This window comes from Drosophila mojavensis, unplaced genomic scaffold (genome assembly GCF_018153725.1).
Source record: "Drosophila mojavensis isolate 15081-1352.22 unplaced genomic scaffold, ASM1815372v1 contig_80, whole genome shotgun sequence".
Taxonomy (NCBI): domain Eukaryota; kingdom Metazoa; phylum Arthropoda; class Insecta; order Diptera; family Drosophilidae; genus Drosophila; species Drosophila mojavensis.
The window spans coordinates 13,774,739-13,794,800 of NW_025318906.1; the positions used below are offsets into that span (position 1 = coordinate 13,774,739).

Below are 20,062 nucleotides of genomic sequence, written 5' to 3' on the forward strand. Positions count from 1 at the left end.
GATTAATCATAATTTAACTTCAATATCCATGCCGATTTTTAACTGAAAACGAAAATTCATAGCAATCAAATTAATATTTAAATCAAGCAAAATAGAATAATCATTTTATTTTGTTATAGAAAATAAACGATCTGATATGGCAAGAGATGGCATCAGTTATTCAAGAGTTATATATAGGATCTATATGGGATTATGATACTGTTTTCGATTAGTTGTGCACTTATATATAGTGTAAGTATTATATATAAATATGTAAATGTATATGTATATGTATGTATGTATATATGTTCATTAGTCATTCAATATGAACGATTGTGTCTCTGGTTGTCTTGCATTTTGTTACATATAAAATTATATATCCATTTTATTGTTATTATTATTATTATACAGTCTTTCGAAAATGCAAGTGCTATATAACTCGTTGCTTTGCGTGCCTTATTTACAGGACATTTACAAGAGAACATTAAAACAAGGAATTAGTAGAAAAATAAAAATGCGAAAATCGTGAGAAATAAAAAATAATTGTGAACCCGCATGAAATTTGCAATCAAATCAATCGTTGTTATAAAACATTTTCCATATTGGAGCGCACATTGCGCAGGACGTTGTGCGTCTTAAGTATTTGATTTTTAATATCCTTTTCGACTTGTGCTTTTGCTTTGTTAACCACACGCAACTTTTCATAGGTATCTTCGAATGCGCGCTTTGTGCGTATTAGTTTGCGACGCAATTCGGCATTTTCTTGCTCTACCTTTAGGCAATCGTGCACCGGCACGGGCAGCTCTCCGGCTGGGGGTTCCGTATCCGGTGAAAGATCTGTTGAAGAGGTATCTATCAGATTTGGTTTTCAATATTAATATTCATCGACTTACCATCCTTCTCGTCAAGTATATCATCATTGACCAGCTCCACGGTCTTAAGCAAGGGATGCTGTGCGTTCGATAGCTCCACACTCTGCACCCGACCCGTATCACTCTCGATGCCCAGATCCGGCGATGGATTGCTAAGACGTCCCATTGCTCGTTGCCGCTGAGGCAGCTCCTCTGATGTATAACCGGATTGTGAGACATCGCTGGGCTCCCTTTGCCTTTGCTTTTGCTTGTGCTTTTGCTCCTCCTGCAGCTGGACCAGCTGCAGCCTCATCTCCTCCAGCCGTTGCTCCAGCTGCAGTTTGTCATTGTAGGCCTTGGTGCGCTCCATGATGGCCTTTGAGGCTTGCAGCGTGCTCTCGTCCAGCTCCTTTTTGAGTGCACGAGCTGACAGCTCATTCTCAACGAGTGTCTGCTTCAGCTCCTTCTCATTGTCCTGGTAGAACTCCAGGGAACTTTGTAACTGGGCCAGCTGACTCTTCAGCTCCTCATATTTGGCCAAGGCTACCCAATTGCGCTCCAGTTCCTGTTGTTGTAGACGCTGCTGTGCCTCCAAGCGCTCAGATATTTCCAGCTGGTATTCCGCAAGCTTTGTTTGATTTTCTTTTTGCACTGCCAAGATTTGTTGGTGCGCCTCCTGCAGCTCCAGCTCTGTGATTTGTGCATCCGCCTGCAGTCTCTTGTGCTCCACTTGCAGCTGCTCCAACTGCTGCGTCTTTTGCTCAATGAGAGCCTGAAGCTCTTCCAATTGCTGTTCCTCCTGGCAGCCAATCGCGCGCAGATCTGCATGAAGCACATCGTTTTGGATACGCAACTGCTCCAATTGTTGACTCAACTCGAGGACGCGCAGCTGCTCCTGCTTGTAGCGATTGTCAGCCTCGACCAGCTGGCATTGAGCTTGCAGCAGGCGCTCATCACGTTGCGCTATCAATGCCTCCAGCTGGGCAATGCGCTCGCTTCGGCGCTCCTGCTTGATCGTGTTTGTGGTACAGGCGTGGCCTTCGCTATCCGATTCGCTGTGATGCTTCTCGCCAGCCACACTGTTCGACGTATCCTCCAGTCCGATGCGCGCCAATGATACCTTGCGATCCGGCTCCGACCAGGCCTCCGACTCGCTTTGATTGTCCGGTTGCTGCTGCGGCAGAGGCAGCGAGCGTCGCTCCTTGCGTGCTTCGGCTTTGGACGCCTTGGCCGTCTGCAGATCCTCGTGGGAATTGTACGTATGATTGCATTCATCCGGCTCGTTGTTGTAGAGCATTTCGGAGAGCTTGCTCAGCTGCGCCAGACTCTGATCGGCCAGCGAAACGCCCGTGATGGACAAAGTCATGTTCAGGCTCTTGGACAGGTCCAGACTGCGATCCACAGCACGTCGCATAGCATGTCGACGATCCGCTGCTAGCACACCAAGCACATCCTTGTGCTTGAGCAGGGAATTAAGGAAGCCAGCCAGTTCCTCCAATCGGTTCGTCAACACACTGCACACATCGGCACACTCCAGACGCCACTTGTTGGCATTCTCCATATTAAGCTGAGCGCTCTGCAGCTCGTGCTTCAGCTGAGAGACCAACTTGCTATCCTCTTGCGCACCATCCAATCGTTGCAGCAGCACATCGACCTTGCGCTGCAGCAGCTGATTGCGCTTGACAGCCTTGACGAAGTCAGCCTCTGTGAAGGATTGCTGCAAATCTGTGCCAGCTGTGGAATCATCGCCTGAATGCTCCACGGTTTGTTGCGAGTGCTGTTTACCGCTGACCAATTTGGTCAAGCGCTCCACTTCACGATTTTTCTCCCACAGCTCTTTGTTCACGAGATTCTGCAAATTGGCGGTCTTCTTCTTAACCTCCGACTGTAGCTGCTTGATTAGCTCATCCTGATCCTCAATTTGCTTCTCATAGCGCTGCTTGAGGCTGCGTGAAATGTCCACATTACAGGTCTCGGTATCGCTCAGCGAATGGTGCTGCTTGACGGGAGAAGAGATCTCCGTTAGGGAATTGTTCTGTAATAGAGAGGGCTTTAGATATGGATATACTTATATAGAATATCATATGTTATGTACCTGTTGCTGCTTTTGTTTGTATCGATTGATTTCCTTCTCCTGGCTGCTCAGTTTTTGCATTAGCTTTTGTATTGTGCGGCAGGCTTGCTCGTGCACTCGCTCCCGCTCCTTCAGCTTCTCCTCGGCATCCTGCAGCTCGCAGATTTTGTCGGCCAATTGGGCGCGCAGCTCTGGCGACTGAGTCTGAAAGATAAAATGGATGTTAATGGAAATTATATTACCAATGCTTGATTGAATGATTGATGAGCTACTGGCCAGAGAGCTGAGAGCTGACAGCTGCTATCTTAAGTAACTACCGATGATGAAAGAGCAACTGTCATAGAGTGCGTACAATGCAAATTATTGTATATTACAATTTATTTATAATTAATTGTTTGCATGACCATTTGATTTATCAAAGTATTTCAGTTGCAATGACAATTTGACATACAATCCTACTAAATGACATATCCATAATGTATTTTTTTAATCACTTTTATTTACATTTGTAAGTATTTAATAACGAGAAATTTTTGCATAACTACCAGCGAATGATATATCGACACACTATGCTAACAAATTGTATTGGAACTCTAACTTAATTGAAAATACGAAAAATCGACGGCCGGACATACGTACTGAAATATATGTATGAGATATATATATATAAATATATATCTGTGATACTTATACATATATAGGAAGTAGTATGCCAACAGATCATCAGCAGAGTAAACGAAGATATATATGTATATCTATGTAGAGAGAGAAATATATATATATATACATATGCATATATCTAAAATATATACACATGTATATAAATATACATATTTAGCTGTACACTGTCCAGTTTCATGGGTCATTTTGCATTTCGGAGACAAGTGGAGGGACATCATGGGCCTTGGCTGATCTGCCGGGAAACACAGAATGGCCGTGTCGCGGCACAGTGTAGCTACTTAAACTGGTATTGAACATGATTGGTTGATTGATTGTATTGGTTTTGGTAAAATCCATCAATTGGGCGACTGCATCGAGCACCAGCACCAGCGGCAAAGCAGCTCTCGCAATCCATTAAAGGGCGGCAGGGAATAATTATAAAATGCCGTACTAGGCGCTGCCACCGACAAAGGCATTGTTACTGGTCTGCAATGCTGCGAAACGAATCGGATTTATATATATATATATATAAGTAAAACAATGTGGTTATTGCTTCACCTCAGGCATGGAGTAATACAAGTGCCTCACTTGCTTCGCAGTCAGCGGATCTTGATTATTGAACAATATGCTGATCGCTGAAAAGTTTGGTGATCGATTGGAAATCTCACGAAACTTATTAAACCGGATGGGCTGTATGAAGGCAACTCGTTCCAGGTAATTCATCCGATCACAGTATTGCAGCTTATTGCTGAGATCCTGGAAAAATTGCTTTTCCCGCCGCACAATGTTAACCTCGCAGTTTTGCTTCCTAATCATGCCCTCATACTCAACTAGTCGTATAAAAAGGCGCCGCTGGGCGTGATCTTTTTCACTGTTCATGTCCTTTTGATGGAGGTTGTTTTGGATTAGAGCTTGCCCTACTCTATTGCTCTCTCATTCGCACGTCTACTTACTTCCATTAGCTTTATGGTCTTCCGCTGTACATCTAGGACACTCACTGCGTCACCTATCCACTTATTTTGTAGCTCGATTTCATGCTGGGCAACGTTTAGCTCGTCGAGCAGGCGTCTATTCTCATTTTCAATGGCGCTTAATTCGAGCTTCTGCCTCGTTATAGTTTGCTAAATATGATTCAAGCAATCGGGCCAGAGCTCACACAACCATTCTACGAATTCTACATACACTACAATTTATATTATACTTACATTCGATTGCTGATTGCTATCGTTGTGCTTATCCAGCTCCTCGAGCAGCTTGGCATTTTTTATAGCCAGCTCCTCGATCTTTGCCTCGCATGCCACAAGCGTCTCCTGCTTTTCAGCTAACTCTGTTGACAATAGTTCCTGATGCCGCTTAGCCTCTGCCTCCCGCAAATCTGCTTCGAGCAAGGCGCTCTCTAGATTTTGAATCTGTTTATGGTAATAAAAATAAATTTAATTCAAATGGTTAGAGATGAGAGTTCTAGTTTCAATATGATTAATCAGCTCAATTGTGAAGCTTAACGGACTTTTTAGCCGATAGTATAGTTCACCAGTTCAAATTGGTTCGATAGGTTTGATCGTTCTTCTGTAACAGTTCGATAGAACACATTGTTCATTCTAATCAATCGTTTATCAACATAACATAAACCGAAACCAATGAAGACGTTATTATGCACACCAATCAATAAAAACTATTCCCCAATAATATATAGATAATTTTACACTAAATACTATCCGGCTACCTTGTACATTAACTAACCTCAGCTTCGAGAGCTTTTAACTTCTCAGTATCCAGCGAATTCACAGAACTTTTGGATGCTTTCTGCTTGACGGAGCTCTGTGTGTGAAAGAAGAATTCGAATTTAGTTCTTACATTAAAATAAGTACATCTCAATCATGATGCTTACCTCCAGCTGTTGAATGTACTGTTGCATTTGTTCAATGAGGGCTTGGCTTTCCATGTCCGCCTTCTTTTGCATTTCCTCGTGCTGGGATATAGCGCGTGCCGCATCCTTTAATAGCTCGGTCTTTTCATCGACCCGCTTGCGCAGTATTTCAATCTCAATTTTGGAGTCAATCAACTGTTTAGCCGGCGAATCGGCAGGTGGTTTGCCGCCACGTGAGCCATGCTGACCTTCCTCCATAAAGTAAATTCGAAGCTTAAGATTGAAGTTCTCCTTACGCAGGGCAGACATTTGCTCCTCCAACTCCCTTACGGAGCGACCCTGCATGGGGGAATGGATACCACCCGGTGCACGCGCCGCATCGAAGCTAGTATCTATCGAAATAAAATAAAGCAAAGAAAAGAAAAATAAATTATTAGTTAAGTCTTCAGAAATTTGCATGCTACTAATACCATCAAACATGCGTAAGCTACTTGTCCTGTTTGTTCGCGGCGAGACCGGTGAGAGAACGCCGTTTTTGCCCATTTTGGCCAATTAATAAAAAAAATATATATATAAAAGGAAACTAAGTGATTGATTTGCATTTAGTATTTACGGGTGTGCTTCCAAACTAAACTAATAAAATAGTTGTATGTGTTGACATAATACACACGGATAGTCAGTTCTGGCGAACTCTAAAGAATGAGTATTAACAAATCGGGAAACTGACAATAAAGACCAAACGTCAACTGTAAATGCCCTGTAAATTCGCATACATCTAAGCACCTAGAAGCATTTCTCTAACTAAAATGTATATCACTTTAATATTTATTTATTTCATTTTTATATAAGTATTTTATCTTATACATGTAACATGTAATGATTTTTTTTCAGTGTGTTTTTCGTTTGAACTTATTCACTGTATGTTTTATACTTACATGAATTTTCTAGGGTTACATCTTGAAGACCCCCGGGACTTGTGCTGTAAATGTAAAAGAAAAGCCATAAAACTCGATTAGAACTTGAAAAGTTTTGTAGCTGATGCCATAAAAACAAAATTAATTTAACTTTTATGTAACGTAGACAAAAAAAAAACAAAATGAATATTACTTTCAGTACCAAAAAGCCTTAATCAGTTGGGGTAAACATTATTATAATATATATACATTTTTTATTTTTTTATCATATATATGTATTCAAATTTGTTTATATTTATATCATATATAGGTATTACATTATTCCAATTCCTATGCTAATCTTTTCATTGAACATCTTTTATATTTCATCTTCAACGCACAACGCCGAGTATTGTCAGATATACTACTAATATATATTTTAAAAGTATATAATTCACTTAAAGAGGCAGTGATAAGAGCTGAATACAAAATATGACAACAGTTTAATCTATTTCCGGGTCAAAGGTTGTGGTTTCTATTTGCAGAATCGGTTCGGTTGTAGCTGCTTCGGTTGTTTGCTGGAAACACTTATCCGCATCCGTAAGCGTTCCATTGCAGAACTCTGCATAAACAGACCAGGCCGTCCAGCCCTGTTGCTTCTTGATAAGTCGGGCACAGCGAACGGCCGATGTGATATTATCGCTCAAGAGCTCGGTGCAGTTCACATTGCATTCGTTGAACGCGTGGTAGGCTGTTTTCTCCGGCGGGGCACACCAATATCGATCGCTGATCTGAAAGAGTCCATAGTCCCGACTGCCGTCCGAATTGGCCCGTCCGATAACATGGGTATTAAAGCGACTCTCGAAATCGGCTATGCACAACCATAGGGGCAGTTCCACTTTAGGTACATCCAATATATAAAGCTGACCAGCCAACTCGCAAGGCTCCAAACGTAAGGCCAACATAGAGCTGAAGCCTAGCAGGCACATCCAGCTAGTCAGAGCAAACTTATTCATTCTACTAAACTAACATTTAGCTACTGAACTAACTCTGTGAACTCAAGACACCTGAAGCTCATAGCCCTAGAGATGGGCAAGCCAATCATCGTTATATTATTAAATTATATCTAAGAAGCACGAAAAATAAGTCTCTATATATGAGTTATTCTATTACTTTTATGAATTCATAAGAATTCAGTTCGCTCCTCTCTATGTAATGCTCACGAGAGTTGTAAAGCGAATTGGCAGAGAAAAGCTTTATTATTAAAGCTTCCATAATTAAAGTTTTGTATATATATACCTATTCAGTCCCTCATCACACTGTCCAATATTAAAATTAAATAAAAAGTTAATTGATAATTACATTTTCAACACGCTGTCATCTCTAGTCTGGAGGTCAATTTAAAACGGGTTTGAATTGTTTTAATGCTACTTCAAGCCACTATAATTAACTGCTATCGACATGCATATGTATAAATATAATTCTATCAATAAATCAAATAGTAATAAGACTTGTCGACTCAATAATACCGTACACTGATCAGTGATCACTAAATGGCGCTAGCATTGATTGTACCTAATTAAGGAAGTTACAAAATTCTAAGTGGAATAGCTAAAGGTATTCATTTCGCACCCCTCTATGCAGTTCTCATGCACTTAAATTGTCAGTTAATGAAAGCAATTTTCATTTCCAAACATCCATATGTGCTATCTCTCTATACGATTTTCATTAATATAACTAAGTTGATTGAGCATTCAATTAGCAAACAGATGTTGACATTTTCTAAAGCTTGCAAAAAGTCTTATTTACCTATTTGATCAAAAACCCAGCGACAAATCATTTTTATTGCACATGACATACATATGAATATATCTCTATCTATCTATCTCTATATATACTGCAGCATATACAGAAAGAATAGCCAAAAAAATTTGTAGCCGCGCTAACTGAAGCGTATAAATTGTTTCGGTAGCATAGAAATGGCACACCTTGATTACTTTTTTTTTATTGCCAAATCAATGAAACTTTTAATTTCAAATAAACTGAGACCATATATGTGAATGGATATAATAAAAAGTAAGTCTAAAAGTTGAAAGCCACAAAAAGTCAGCCGAAATTAGCGTAATTAAACTTGGTCTTTGTGGAAATTGGAAAAAAAAGAGTACAAGAAATCTATCGAAACTTGTGTATTTATGTTTGATTTACCAGAGAAATATAGAGGATATATAAAAGATTTAACAGAACTTTTTAAAGTATTCTAATGAATACTTTTCGAAATACATCGTATAGAAACTTACCAAATAGTGCTCGGCGTTCCAGAGCAAACCGAAAATCGTTTAAATGGTGATCTTTTAGGGGAATCATTTGTGCCGATCACAGAGTTCGTACGAAATAATCCCGCCATTATGATAAGACTTTAATTGATTTGGCATTAAAACTGCAGACTTTTTGGTTTATTTAAGTATAGTTCACTCCAGTTCATGTAATATACTGAACGAAACGATTTGAAAAATATATATATATATATATACACATATAAGAATCCCGACTTTGATTTTATTTAAAGTCAAACGAATGCGTCATCCCTTTTGTTGCGTTGTTGTTGTTGTGCTTATCCTAAATAGCTTTGCGGCACACCGAATCTAAATAAAAGCAACTTCAGTGCAGGTATAAGTACTCTATACCACAAACACATAGATATATGTATATATATACATATATAAGTATGGCCGTGTGTGTGCGTCGTGCGCCTTCTATGAGTCATTGGCAGCTAAGGCAGCCAGCCAAGGCGCTTGCATTGCTTAGGCAAATGCTCCCAAAATGATGCTACGCAGCATCGCCGCACATCACAGGAGATGTTTTATGCTTTCTTTATCTGAGCAGCATAGATATATCAGCTTTTTCTTATATATTTTGGCTGCATCCGTAGCTATCACTTCTCGCAGTTTCTATACGCAATTTGCAATTTGCAGACCCGGCGACACATGTGGGCCACACATTTTCACATTTTCACATTTTCACATTTGCACAATTTCACGTGCGTGTCTCCTCTATGAATTATTTTGGGAAATGAGCAAAAACACAAATACCAAAACTTATGAGCTGATGTACGACTACAATTTATTGGCCACTATTTGTTGCTATTGTTGTTGTTAGGCTTTGTTTTGACCCGCCTGGCTATTTTGGCCATAGCTATGGTTACAGCCAGCTGGGCCCATCAAATGGTGTATATACACAATTATTAAGGATTGCGCGCACGGCAAGGTCCACCAACAGGTGTACTACAGTGTGTAACCACACATGTTGAGCACTTCCAGTGCTGACAGTGGTCAATTGAAGAATGGAAGAGAGTTTTACACTCAATTATAATAGAAGCAAGAAAGGAAAGAAATTTAAAGCAGAATTCCTTTAGTAGAGAATGCTCGACTATGAATTACCCAGACCACCAACGATGTGCTACATGGTAATTCACATACATAAACATAAAATCATAGGAGTATTCACCCAAGTTTTTAATTTACATTTTACTTAGCTTTGTCGAAACTTGACTTTCTTTCTCTTATTCTCGGCATTATTTGGCTTGTATTTAAATAAATATTAAAATAAATAAATTATCAAAACTGAATAAACAATGGCAAATTTTGTTACTTTTGAATGATTCGAAATAATTCTTATTGTACAAAAATTTAGAATCTTGAAATTGTGCTTTTAATAAGGTATAGTGTCTTAATTAAATTCATAAATAAAAAAGGTTTTTCAAAAACTGTTTATAGAGCTGTTCAATACAAAAAATTTGACTTGTAAAACTTTATAAGTAATAAAAACAAAACTATGTCAAAGTAGAAATTTCGGAATAGGTATATTTGAATGTTTTGCTAACAGAGTATATTTCTAAATAGTGTCTATACATATGTCACATAGTCATCTATTTTTATAGTTTCATGATTTTTCCAGAGCAGTCATTTATATAATATTACAGATGTTTTTCTGCTATAGATTTTCCTCTCTACCACATGCCAACTGTAATAGTGTACTTAACGAACGTCTACTGTAATTGTAACAGCTGTTGCACAGGCCAACATATGTGTCCTGTATGTTTCTATCACGCTGACTACCTGAACTAAGTTAATTGCAATCGAAATAATTATCTATATATAAATGGTCATTGAGAATAATTAAGATCAATTGGCGCCAAAAAGCACGACGACGAAAATGCATTCTAAATGTAGTTTTCCCCGCACACAGTTTTCCTCAATCTAGAGCGTTAGACAAGATACTCGACTGTTTCTGCTTGACCATATTTGAATTGTTGAACTCATTTGTGAAAAATATATCATACACTGCAAAAACAAAGGCGGAGGTGCATTCGGGCAAACACAAAATTTGAATAGAAATAATATATGAAAGGATAAAACATATACAAAACTAGCATTCACAAAACAAACTGTACCAAACAAACATCCGAATTTGTGGTGGTGCAAAGGGAAAGCTGCGGGTCTTGTAACAATGCAGTGCAGGGTTTTTAGGGGGTTCACAACAAAGGTCAAAGGCAGCTAGTAGGAACGTGTGTATATAAGCCAAGGAACTTGCCACTTGAATACCGAGTGCATATATCCGCTTTAAGAGGACTTTAACAAAAGTCTTATACTGTCTAGATATCTGTCTTATATTAGAAGACTTTTTATCTGTTTTCATTTACTCGATTAATCGAGCACAATAATACGCAGTTATATATATTATATATATATATATATATATATATAGATATAGATATGTATGTACAAAGATGTGTTATATTTTTCCATAACTAAATTTAGATGCAGCCGCAGCAGCAGCAACAACAACAACGACAAAGGAAATCAACAACAAGATGAGGCGCGCGTAGCCGTAATTTATGCACATACACACATGCACTCTCATGCACGGACACCACACACACTCATAATACACATATGAGCATGCAAATAGGTTGTTTAATTTATATAAGAATATTGTATCTTTTTACACTATAGGAGAGCATTCATCAACGGTTTTTATCTACATAAAACACACAATGATTAAAAAAAACACAAACAGCTATCTTATGCTCACTTTTGTTGTTGCATATTTGCACACACACGCGCATATATTTGTATATGTATATATGTATTTATATATACAGGGTCTTTATTTACTTAACCGCGCGCCGAGTAGCGTTATATATGTATGTATGTTAATATTTATTTGTCTGTACGTCTGTACATATGTTTGTATATATTGCTCAAAAAGAAAGACTGATAGGCGTTAAACGAAGAAGCACAATCACAACAAACGAACAAAAATACAATTGAAATATACTAGGTTGAAGTTCACTTCATATATTGTACGTATGGTATGTCTAATTGAACCGAATGCCAGAATATTACTGAAAATGCGCATCGCGATAACGAGAGAAAAACCCCACCACAGTGGGCAGCAGCAGCATCATCCGCCGTTCATCCCATAGGAGAGTACGTTTACTCTGCAAGGAAAACGCGCTCCGCTCGAACGCACGACAGATGTTGCGCTCGTGTTTTCCGTACGTAGCGTGCGCTCTTTTTCTCACCCACCACATATGGCAAATGCCTGTGTGTTGGATTTTGCTCTCGCGGGCAAATGGGGTGGGTTATGTACACACACGCACACATGCACACATGTATGCTCATCACTTACTCACCAGCGAGTGAGGGAGAACCTGCCAATGAGCGGCACCAATGCTCATGATCTTTGATCATACAGTTCTGTCCACTTAGTACTCAGATGCGGATGGCTGAGCATTGGCATTAGTGAATATATAGATACATGCGTATGTTGTGTGTGCTTCAATTTATCATTTTAATGAATCCAAATTTAGTTTTGGATCAAAGCCAAAATGTGCGTTGCACTTGCAATGTTGCACTGCCAAACAAAACTTCAAAGGCGCAGCTACCTACAACACACGCACACTCGCGCACCTATGCATGTAGGTACACTGCATGCGGCTTGCACAATAAGAACAAATCAAATTAGTACTCACTCATCTGTGCTTATGCGTTTGGACAGAGCCTCTGCCAAGTTTTTCAAAATCCGTGGATCGACCTCGCCAGCGCCGTTCTCTTCTAGAAAACTTGTCACAGTTTCTATTAAGGAGATTTCCTTTAAGGACGACGTACACATTGCATCACTGTCACAAATGTCTCGAGTTGTTTGCTTCGAGTAATCCTGATCCATTTTTCTTAGTTCGGACCAATATTTTAACTGTTTATTAAAACTTTACTTTTAGACTCTATTACTGTATGTTATTCTAAATAATTATAAAAATTTAGCGCGCTCTTCAGATGTTTTTGGCGTCTATTATTTTAAGTCTTATCGATAATCACAATAGCAACCTTACAGCTGTGCTGCCAGATATGAGAATTTAACTCAGTGGCAAGCTCGGCGCTGCACGTATTTCTTCTAATAAGAAGAAGAAACATATATAGACTGCAAATTTAAATAGATTTACATTTCTTTGATAAGCCTAAACCCAAAACACACCTTAATTGGAGCAATGATATAAAAACAAAGCGGCCGTAACGCTGTTGTGTCGCAACGCGATCCACTTCATACCAAATAACGTTTCATCGAATCTTAACCGTGCAATAGTCAAAGGCAGGCAAGCACATAAAAATGTTTGCTACGCTAAAAAACAAAATTAAGGAGGAAACTGGCGAAGATGTGTCCACGTCGGCAAGCCAGACACACCAGCGTCACAATAATAACAATATTAATAATTATCGCATACGCAGCCGTCGTGTGAGCATCAATTCGAACGTAGCTGACGATACGGGCGGAGCCTACAACGAGGTGAGCAAACAGAACTCATATTTATATACTTAAAAAAAAAAATAAACAACTGTTTATATTCAGTCGGAACAGTTGTGCCAGCTACGCAGCCAATGCAACGAGCTATCCTCTAGGGTGGCCTGCCTAACCCAAAGTTTGCAACAGCTTCAGGAGGAGAAGACGAGAGTGGACAAAACAAATGAAATTTTATTGGAAACCGTGCGAGTAGCCCAAACCCAAAAGGACCTTTATTGCGAGGAACAGGAGAAGATACAAACATTGCAACAAATCGAAATTGATAAGCTGAAAAGCTTACTCGGCTTTCGTGAACAGGAAGCCGTCGATCATATGAATGCCGTACGCCAATATCAACAGCAAATCGAGAACTTTAATCAGGAGCTGGAACGTTTGCGCAATATAGAACCCATTGCTGAGGATCTGCGCGATGAGTTAGAGCAGTTGCGTCATGCCACGCAACAGGAGAAGAGCCTATTGACCACAACACTCGCTGCCGTGCAGGAGGACAATCGTAATATGAAAATGCGTATGAAAATTGTGGAAGAACTTCGTTTGGATGTACTGCCTCAATTGAGCACTGAACAACAAGTGCAGGCACTTGTACAGGAGCACAAACTATTGGAGCAGCATCTTGAGGAAGCACACTTGCAGCTATCGGACATCAAGAGCTCATGGAGTGGTCAAAATTTTGCGCTCGAGAAGCAAGTGAGTCGCCTCTCCCAACAGGTGGCCGAGGAAACCACCGAAAAGCGAAAAGCCTTAAAGGCAAGAGACGAGGCCATAGAAAATTTTAAACAAGTTTCATTTGAGCTCGAGAAAGCCAAAATTGAGATCAAGCAAAGAGATGACAAGGTACGTCGCATCATTTTTTGAAAGGAGTTTAAAGTTCTTCATATGAATAATTTTTTTAATTGCATTGTAGATTAAATTGTTGGAGGACGAAGTTGATGAACTGAATGTTGCTCTGAAAGAATGTCGCGAAGAGAACGAACAGCAAATTCTATTCGAACGCAACAAATCTGTGAGTATCCTTTCTTCAGAAGCTGGCGTTTAGCAGTGGCATCAATAACACACACATACACAATTCCAAACACACACATACCTATACCTATACATAGTTAAATGGCATGACTAATTGTATAACTAACCAAAAATGAAAAAACCTAGCACGTACAATAACAATTAATTTACCTCTGTTTTGCATTTTCTAATTTAACAACGTTTTGTAATATAATCTAATCCTATTATCTATTAAATTGCTTTAATGTTTTACCAAAGAGAAACACATTTTCTTATTTAACAATTTTCTATTAAATTGCTTTTATGTTTACAAAAAAATGAAAGAGAAAAAACCCTATCTTACCTCTTTAAATAAATAAAACTTAAAAACCTAGGAAACGCTAGCAGCTGAAGCGAAAGATTTGAAAATTCGCCTTACAACCGCTGACGAAAGATTTAGTGAATATGTGAAAAATGCCGAGCAAATTGCGCAAAAATTGCGTTCTCAAGTTACGGAGAAGCAAGAAATTCTAGGTGACACGCAAATGAAATTAGAAGTGGAACGAGAGGAGAAACTGACTGCGCTTTTACGAAATGCGGAGATTTCGCAGAGCGAAGAGTTGCTGAAGAAGGAGTTGCGCATGGAGCAAACGGAGTCCAACGAATTGCATGACAAGAATAAGCAACTCGAGCAGGATCTGCAAGAGGCAAGACAGGCATTGCATTTACTCAAGGATGCAGCGGAGCAAAGTGCGAGTGATCAGGCTAAATATGAGTTGAGCCAGCGTGAAATTGCAGAGAAGAATAAGGTAGTAACCTATTTCAAATTATATTATTTATCATTTTATTTATTTTCTTCCGTTTCTTGGCAGACAATAAAGACATTAAATCAACGTTTGGGGGATCTTAAGAAGACTCTGCAAAAGGAGTTTCGCAGCTCACAAATGGCAACCATCGATGTGGATACGGATCAGGTAACACCCGCCTTTAGAGTGACCAATGCTCCCATTGAGAACTTTCAATCAGACAACAAGCCCAATTGCATTATAATGGACGAAGTAAATTTTAAGTATTTAAAACATGTCATTGTCAAATTCTTGACCAGTAGAGAGGTATTTACATTTAAATTCAACTATACAGAATATTAAATTAACAAGTCTTTTTTACAGGTCGAGGCACGACATCTGGTGAGGGCAGTTTCCACTTTGTTGCAACTTTCACCGGAGGAAGAAAAACTGTTGCACGATACACTTAATTGGAAAATGAGTTGGTTTGGCGTGAAGCCGAGTTAAACCTTATCACAGCTTAGTGATAAATCCATTCAATTAAATGTGCAATAATTGAGTACATACATATGTACATATTTTCATACAATTCATACATTCCTACATACATATATACACATATATATGTATATTAGTTTTTTATTAGGAGTCATTTGTACTATGTACATAATACACTGCATTACATTGTGATTGAATATTATTTTCTGTTAATCTCTGATTTACTAACACCAAAATTATATATTGTTAAATATTTATATACTGCATATTTTTTCTGTTGATGTGATCATGACGTTTCAAGGCTCTCATGGTTCATGTACGCTCTTTATAATTTTTATTTTATACATACTATATTAATTTTAAATTGCTTTTATTAGTCTGATTTTTTATGTTAAATAATTATACATATTTCCAGTGTATACTTATCATACTTATATACTTATATAGAACTGTTTGTGATGCACTGTCAATAAAAACTATACCAAATGCAATTTTTATGAATTATATTATTATTATATTATGAAATATTGGACCTATTATGAATTTGAATTGATTTACTGTCGCACAATCGACCACGTAAAGCTATAATCGATATCTTGTTATCGTTTGTAAATGTCAAAATAAAACCTTTTCGTTTACTTAGTATTTGTAATGTTTTAGTATTTTCGTATTCATAGTATCACAGTCACACTGTGTCTATTGACAATGCCGCTTGGAAACGCTGGCCGAATTGCTGTTTGTTGGTTCGTAACATATGTGTAGTAAATGAAATTCCTTGACTTAAATTAAAATTGCGTGTACATTAGGGCATTTTTAACCGTTGGTGGTGTTTACGCTTTTGTCTTGTCAAAAAGATCAGTCGAAGACCGAAGGATTGAGAACTTACGTGTGAGAGAGCGCATGAGAAAGGCAAACCACGGTGAATACGATCACACTATTTCCGTCAGGCGTTTTGACTAGAAACCAAAAGTAAAATTGTAAAAAAAAAAATAGACAACAAGAAATACATAATCAATTCATAAAAATAAATTAAACAACATGGCAGCAATGCCTCAAATAAGTGTGGCCGACCAGGCAAAATTGCAGCTGATGCAAGAAATGGAGATAGAGATGATGTCGGATTTATATAACCGCATGACCAATGCCTGCCACAAAAAGTGCATTCCGCCTCGTTACGGCGAATCGGAATTAGGTAAATTTCTATTTTTATTGAGTTTCATTGATGAAGCAAAATAACTATGACGCTTTTCTTACAGGCAAAGGCGAAATGGTCTGCATCGATAGATGTGTTGCGAAGTATTTGGACATACACGAAAAGATTGGCAAGAAGCTGACCGCCATGTCCATGCAGGACGAGGAGCTGATCAAGAAAATGTCTAGTTAAATTTCCCGTTTCTAGGTTTTTGGTCATATTGACCCATCTGTATATTTTGTGTAGCTGTTGTCCAGCTACCAAGCCAAAGCGCATTTCAATTGTTACGTTTTACACTTACACACACATACACATCCAATTTCACACAGACAGATACGAATAAACGGTACGCAACAGATTTATATATTTTGATTAATCATCTTAAAATGTTGTTACAAATCGAGACATTTCGGGCAACATAACGCTTAAATCTTCAATGGTATTCTCCAGTGTGCTCTCATCGGAACTATCCAATTGGCTGGTCCTTGCACTGTTGGCCCAATCCGATGATGTATCATTGTCCTGCTCCTGCTGTGGCTGTGCGTCGCTGTTGCCGCTAAAAATGTTGCCGGTGGCAGTTTCTGGGTAGTCCTCAACAGACTCCACATAAATGTTCATTAAGTGCTGTAAATGTGAGAAGTCTTTAACAAGCAGAAATGAAAGGCTTATCTGCACTTACTTTGGCCAGCTCCTGCATCTCGGGCTTGGTGCTAATGGGATTCATGGATAAATTCAGCATGCGCACGTATTTTAGCTGTTCCAGCTCCTCCCGACTTGGCATTTGCTCAATCAGATTGTCATTGAGGAAAACGAATCTCAGCTTGGGCATGACCACCAGCATGCGAGGCAGCCGTTTCAAACGATTTTTCCTCAAATTCAGATGTACCAGATTCTGCAACATTCCAAATGTATTTGGCACTTGCACTATATCATTGTTCTCGGCAGTAAACCAACGTAACTCCGACAGCTTGCCCAGTTGATCGGGCAGTTTGCACAATCGATTTCCACGCACTCCCAACGTTTCCAGATGCTCGCAATTCGATAGTTCAACTGGCAGCGCACGGAGACCCGTATTGTTGCACCAGAAGGTCTCCAGGGCCGTAAGTTGTCCCACCTCCGCGGGCAGGCTAACGATATTATTACAGCTAACATTCAGGAATTTCAATCGAACCAATTGGCAAACACAAGCGGGAAACTCATCGAGCTTATTGTAGTCCAGCGCCAGGACCTGCAACCGCATCAAGTTGCCTAGACTGGAGGGCACCTGGACATTAAATAGATCTATATAACATATCCATATATATTTCGTTCACTCTACAACCTTGGTTAGCTTATTTTGATTGAGAAAGAGCTTCATCAGCGTTTCACAGTGCTCAATTATCTCGGGCAATTCGTCCATTTGGTAATGGGACAGATTTAGCGTGAAACCCTTCTTTTGTATCACATCCTCGCAGTTGGCTAATATATAATTGGTACGAAAGAAATGGCAAACTGCCTCCATCACCTGTCTATACACGAATTGGCGTATCTATTTTGTACTTGAAATAGTTATATTTAACAAGTCTGTGACAGCTTCACGATTTAAAACGAATATTTTCCAAATATATACAGCTTTTTCACAGCATCAGAGTCAACTAAACAAATAAACACATACATACATACATGGATATGTATATCTGTGTAGTTACATAGACACATATGCCCTCGTATAGACTATATACTGTAGAAACCTTCTGGCCTGGTTCTGGGTTTCTAAATTTATCTATTTCACCGCTCGCCAAATTAAAATTATGCATATTCGATTGCGATGAAAATTAAATACTCTTGATTAGACCCAGACGTTGGAGTGAACTATAACATATCTCTATGGAAATTCTTATCAAATTTCGACTAGACCTGATAGTCTTATAACTGAATCTGCATTTAAGTTATTAGAATGAGAAATCTAGAGCATTGCAAGTAATTTTAAATGAAATACTGATATATACTCTTCTCCCGGAATACGTCGAGGCTCTGAGAAAGCACAAATCAAAATTCAAGAGAGCAATTAGCAAGCCAACAAAATGACAAGTCTCTCTCACTTTGAAAAAGAATTCTTTCTCTGTTCTACATTTAAAGATGGACACGGTTTCATTTTATCCAATAATTACATTTAGATTTACATATATATGTATTATACACTACAACGGTGAAAATTAATTTTAATTTATTCGATTTAAGATTTATTTCGTACTACTGCCTCTTCAGTCCTTCCTTCCTGTCTTAGCCGGAATACTAAAAAAGAAAGAATAATAATATAAATATTTGAAGCAAATATAAATATAGCATAATAACTTTGTCACTTACGCGCTGTGGGCCACGTCCATTGGGACTACCGGAGGTGATGACATTGCCATTGCTATCAACGGTAACTGTGCGTCCATCGGGACGCTTCCAAATGGAGACGTTGTTGTTCCAGATGCCGGCCTGATCATCGCGTGCCACAAAGTTTTCGCCCTGGACACGTGCGCGTCTATGGCGGGAGTGGGCCACAGTGCGTCCATCACGGCCATTGGCAGTGAAACCTCCATCGCCATAGCTCACTGAACGGCCATCCGGACGACTCACGTGCACGGTGTCGGGACTACGACGGCCGCGCTGTACGACAAAAGTACCGGATCCAGCGCTGTAGTCAACGGTGCGATCGGGACGTCCGACATGGAAGTCACGACGACTGCGACTAATTATGAGTGGGCCATCCCTGCTGCTGCCGACAACACGATCCGGACGACTAATTACCACATGTCGTGGGGGCCGATAAGCACTTGTAGGAAGCGTCAAGGGATCGGGTCCACGGCGAGCCACCAGATTCGGGCCAGATATGCTGTGTGTGTCTGTAAAACGAGGTGTGTAAGCACAATGTGATGAATGACAGCTGATTGCTATTCACCTGGTTTGCCTGCTCTATTCCTGTTATGCACATACGTATTGCCGTCCTCATCTGTGTAGCTGTGTGATCCCCCGGAACTAGGGGAGTTCTGGAATGTGCCGGGCACTCCAGACACCTGATAGGGGCCTTCATTCTGACCACGTATATACACCTGTTGGCCAGGTGGGCCGAACACATGTGGACCATTGCGTCCATCGTAGGTCTGCTGTGCGCTAATCACTAAAGCCAATATAATATATATGTTTAGAGAGTTGAATTTCGTGTTGATTAGTTTCATCCATTTACCTGCACACAGCAAGAGAGCGCAGCTCAATCCAAGTATACCTTGTGAACCCATTGCACAGCCAATTTCAATCGAATGCTATCAACATTGAGCTCCTCCACTATTTATATGCATTCTCAATCGGCAGAAAATTTCCCCAACGACGACGACCACGACAACATTCGATTTGATAAGTAAGCGAATCTAGCTTGGGAAATTCAGAAGCTCGGCCT

General features: G+C 39.4%; 7 protein-coding genes across 12 annotated transcripts; 3 read left to right on the forward strand and 4 right to left on the reverse strand.

Annotated features, from left to right (window-relative positions):
• Window positions 1-76: 76 nt before the first annotated feature.
• LOC6579818 (centrosomin) lies at window positions 77-12,672 on the reverse strand. 5 transcript variants are annotated; one of them, XM_002005655.4, is made up of 8 exons: window positions 12,359-12,672; window positions 6,367-6,410; window positions 5,453-5,823; window positions 5,305-5,382; window positions 4,770-4,973; window positions 2,926-3,108; window positions 873-2,865; window positions 77-816 (listed from the first exon to the last, which is right to left on the reverse strand). In XM_002005655.4, exons 1-8 carry the CDS (start codon window positions 12,550-12,552, stop codon window positions 563-565), a joined length of 3,321 nt encoding a protein of 1,106 aa, XP_002005691.2. In that variant the 5' UTR covers window positions 12,553-12,672; the 3' UTR covers window positions 77-562. The 5 variants fall into 5 exon arrangements, with proteins under 5 accessions (XP_002005691.2, XP_043866729.1, XP_032586201.1 ...); XM_044010794.1 differs by lacking the exon at window positions 12,359-12,672 and adding an exon at window positions 11,416-11,444; XM_032730310.2 differs by lacking the exon at window positions 12,359-12,672 and adding an exon at window positions 9,853-10,077.
• Window positions 6,709-8,591, reverse strand: LOC26528463 (lysozyme 1). The gene has a single exon (XM_044010796.1). The coding sequence runs from the start codon at window positions 7,338-7,340 to the stop codon at window positions 6,828-6,830; it is 513 nt and encodes a 170-aa protein (XP_043866731.1). The 5' UTR covers window positions 7,341-8,591; the 3' UTR covers window positions 6,709-6,827.
• A 98-nt stretch (window positions 12,673-12,770) lies between the features above and the next one.
• LOC6579819 (golgin subfamily A member 1) lies at window positions 12,771-15,937 on the forward strand. Its single transcript, XM_002005656.4, has 6 exons — window positions 12,771-13,167; window positions 13,231-14,016; window positions 14,087-14,185; window positions 14,559-14,972; window positions 15,036-15,275; window positions 15,333-15,937. The coding sequence occupies exons 1-6, from the start codon at window positions 12,991-12,993 to the stop codon at window positions 15,453-15,455; spliced, it is 1,839 nt and encodes a 612-aa protein (XP_002005692.1). The 5' UTR covers window positions 12,771-12,990; the 3' UTR covers window positions 15,456-15,937.
• Window positions 15,938-16,085: 148 nt separating this feature from the next.
• Window positions 16,086-16,406, forward strand: LOC26527960. The gene is made up of 2 exons (XM_015163895.3): window positions 16,086-16,189; window positions 16,253-16,406. The coding sequence occupies exons 1-2, from the start codon at window positions 16,152-16,154 to the stop codon at window positions 16,404-16,406; spliced, it is 192 nt and encodes a 63-aa protein (XP_015019381.1). The 5' UTR covers window positions 16,086-16,151.
• A 78-nt stretch (window positions 16,407-16,484) lies between these two features.
• LOC6579820 (mitochondrial import inner membrane translocase subunit Tim10) lies at window positions 16,485-16,996 on the forward strand. The gene is made up of 2 exons (XM_002005657.4): window positions 16,485-16,638; window positions 16,703-16,996. Exons 1-2 carry the CDS (start codon window positions 16,485-16,487, stop codon window positions 16,828-16,830), a joined length of 282 nt encoding a protein of 93 aa, XP_002005693.1. The 3' UTR covers window positions 16,831-16,996.
• On the reverse strand, window positions 16,979-18,424 carry LOC6579821 (protein lap1). Its single transcript, XM_002005658.4, has 3 exons — window positions 17,960-18,424; window positions 17,318-17,902; window positions 16,979-17,262 (listed from the first exon to the last, which is right to left on the reverse strand). The coding sequence occupies exons 1-3, from the start codon at window positions 18,137-18,139 to the stop codon at window positions 17,020-17,022; spliced, it is 1,008 nt and encodes a 335-aa protein (XP_002005694.1). The 5' UTR covers window positions 18,140-18,424; the 3' UTR covers window positions 16,979-17,019.
• Window positions 18,425-18,766: 342 nt separating this feature from the next.
• LOC6579822 (immune-induced peptides) lies at window positions 18,767-19,959 on the reverse strand. Of its 2 annotated transcripts, XM_002005659.4 has the most exons (4): window positions 19,853-19,959; window positions 19,568-19,786; window positions 18,985-19,511; window positions 18,767-18,912 (listed from the first exon to the last, which is right to left on the reverse strand). In XM_002005659.4, the coding sequence occupies exons 1-4, from the start codon at window positions 19,902-19,904 to the stop codon at window positions 18,901-18,903; spliced, it is 810 nt and encodes a 269-aa protein (XP_002005695.2). In that variant the 5' UTR covers window positions 19,905-19,959; the 3' UTR covers window positions 18,767-18,900. The 2 variants fall into 2 exon arrangements, with proteins under 2 accessions (XP_002005695.2, XP_032586204.1); XM_032730313.2 differs by having other exon boundaries at window positions 19,568-19,919.
• Between the last annotated feature and the right edge of the window lie 103 nt (window positions 19,960-20,062).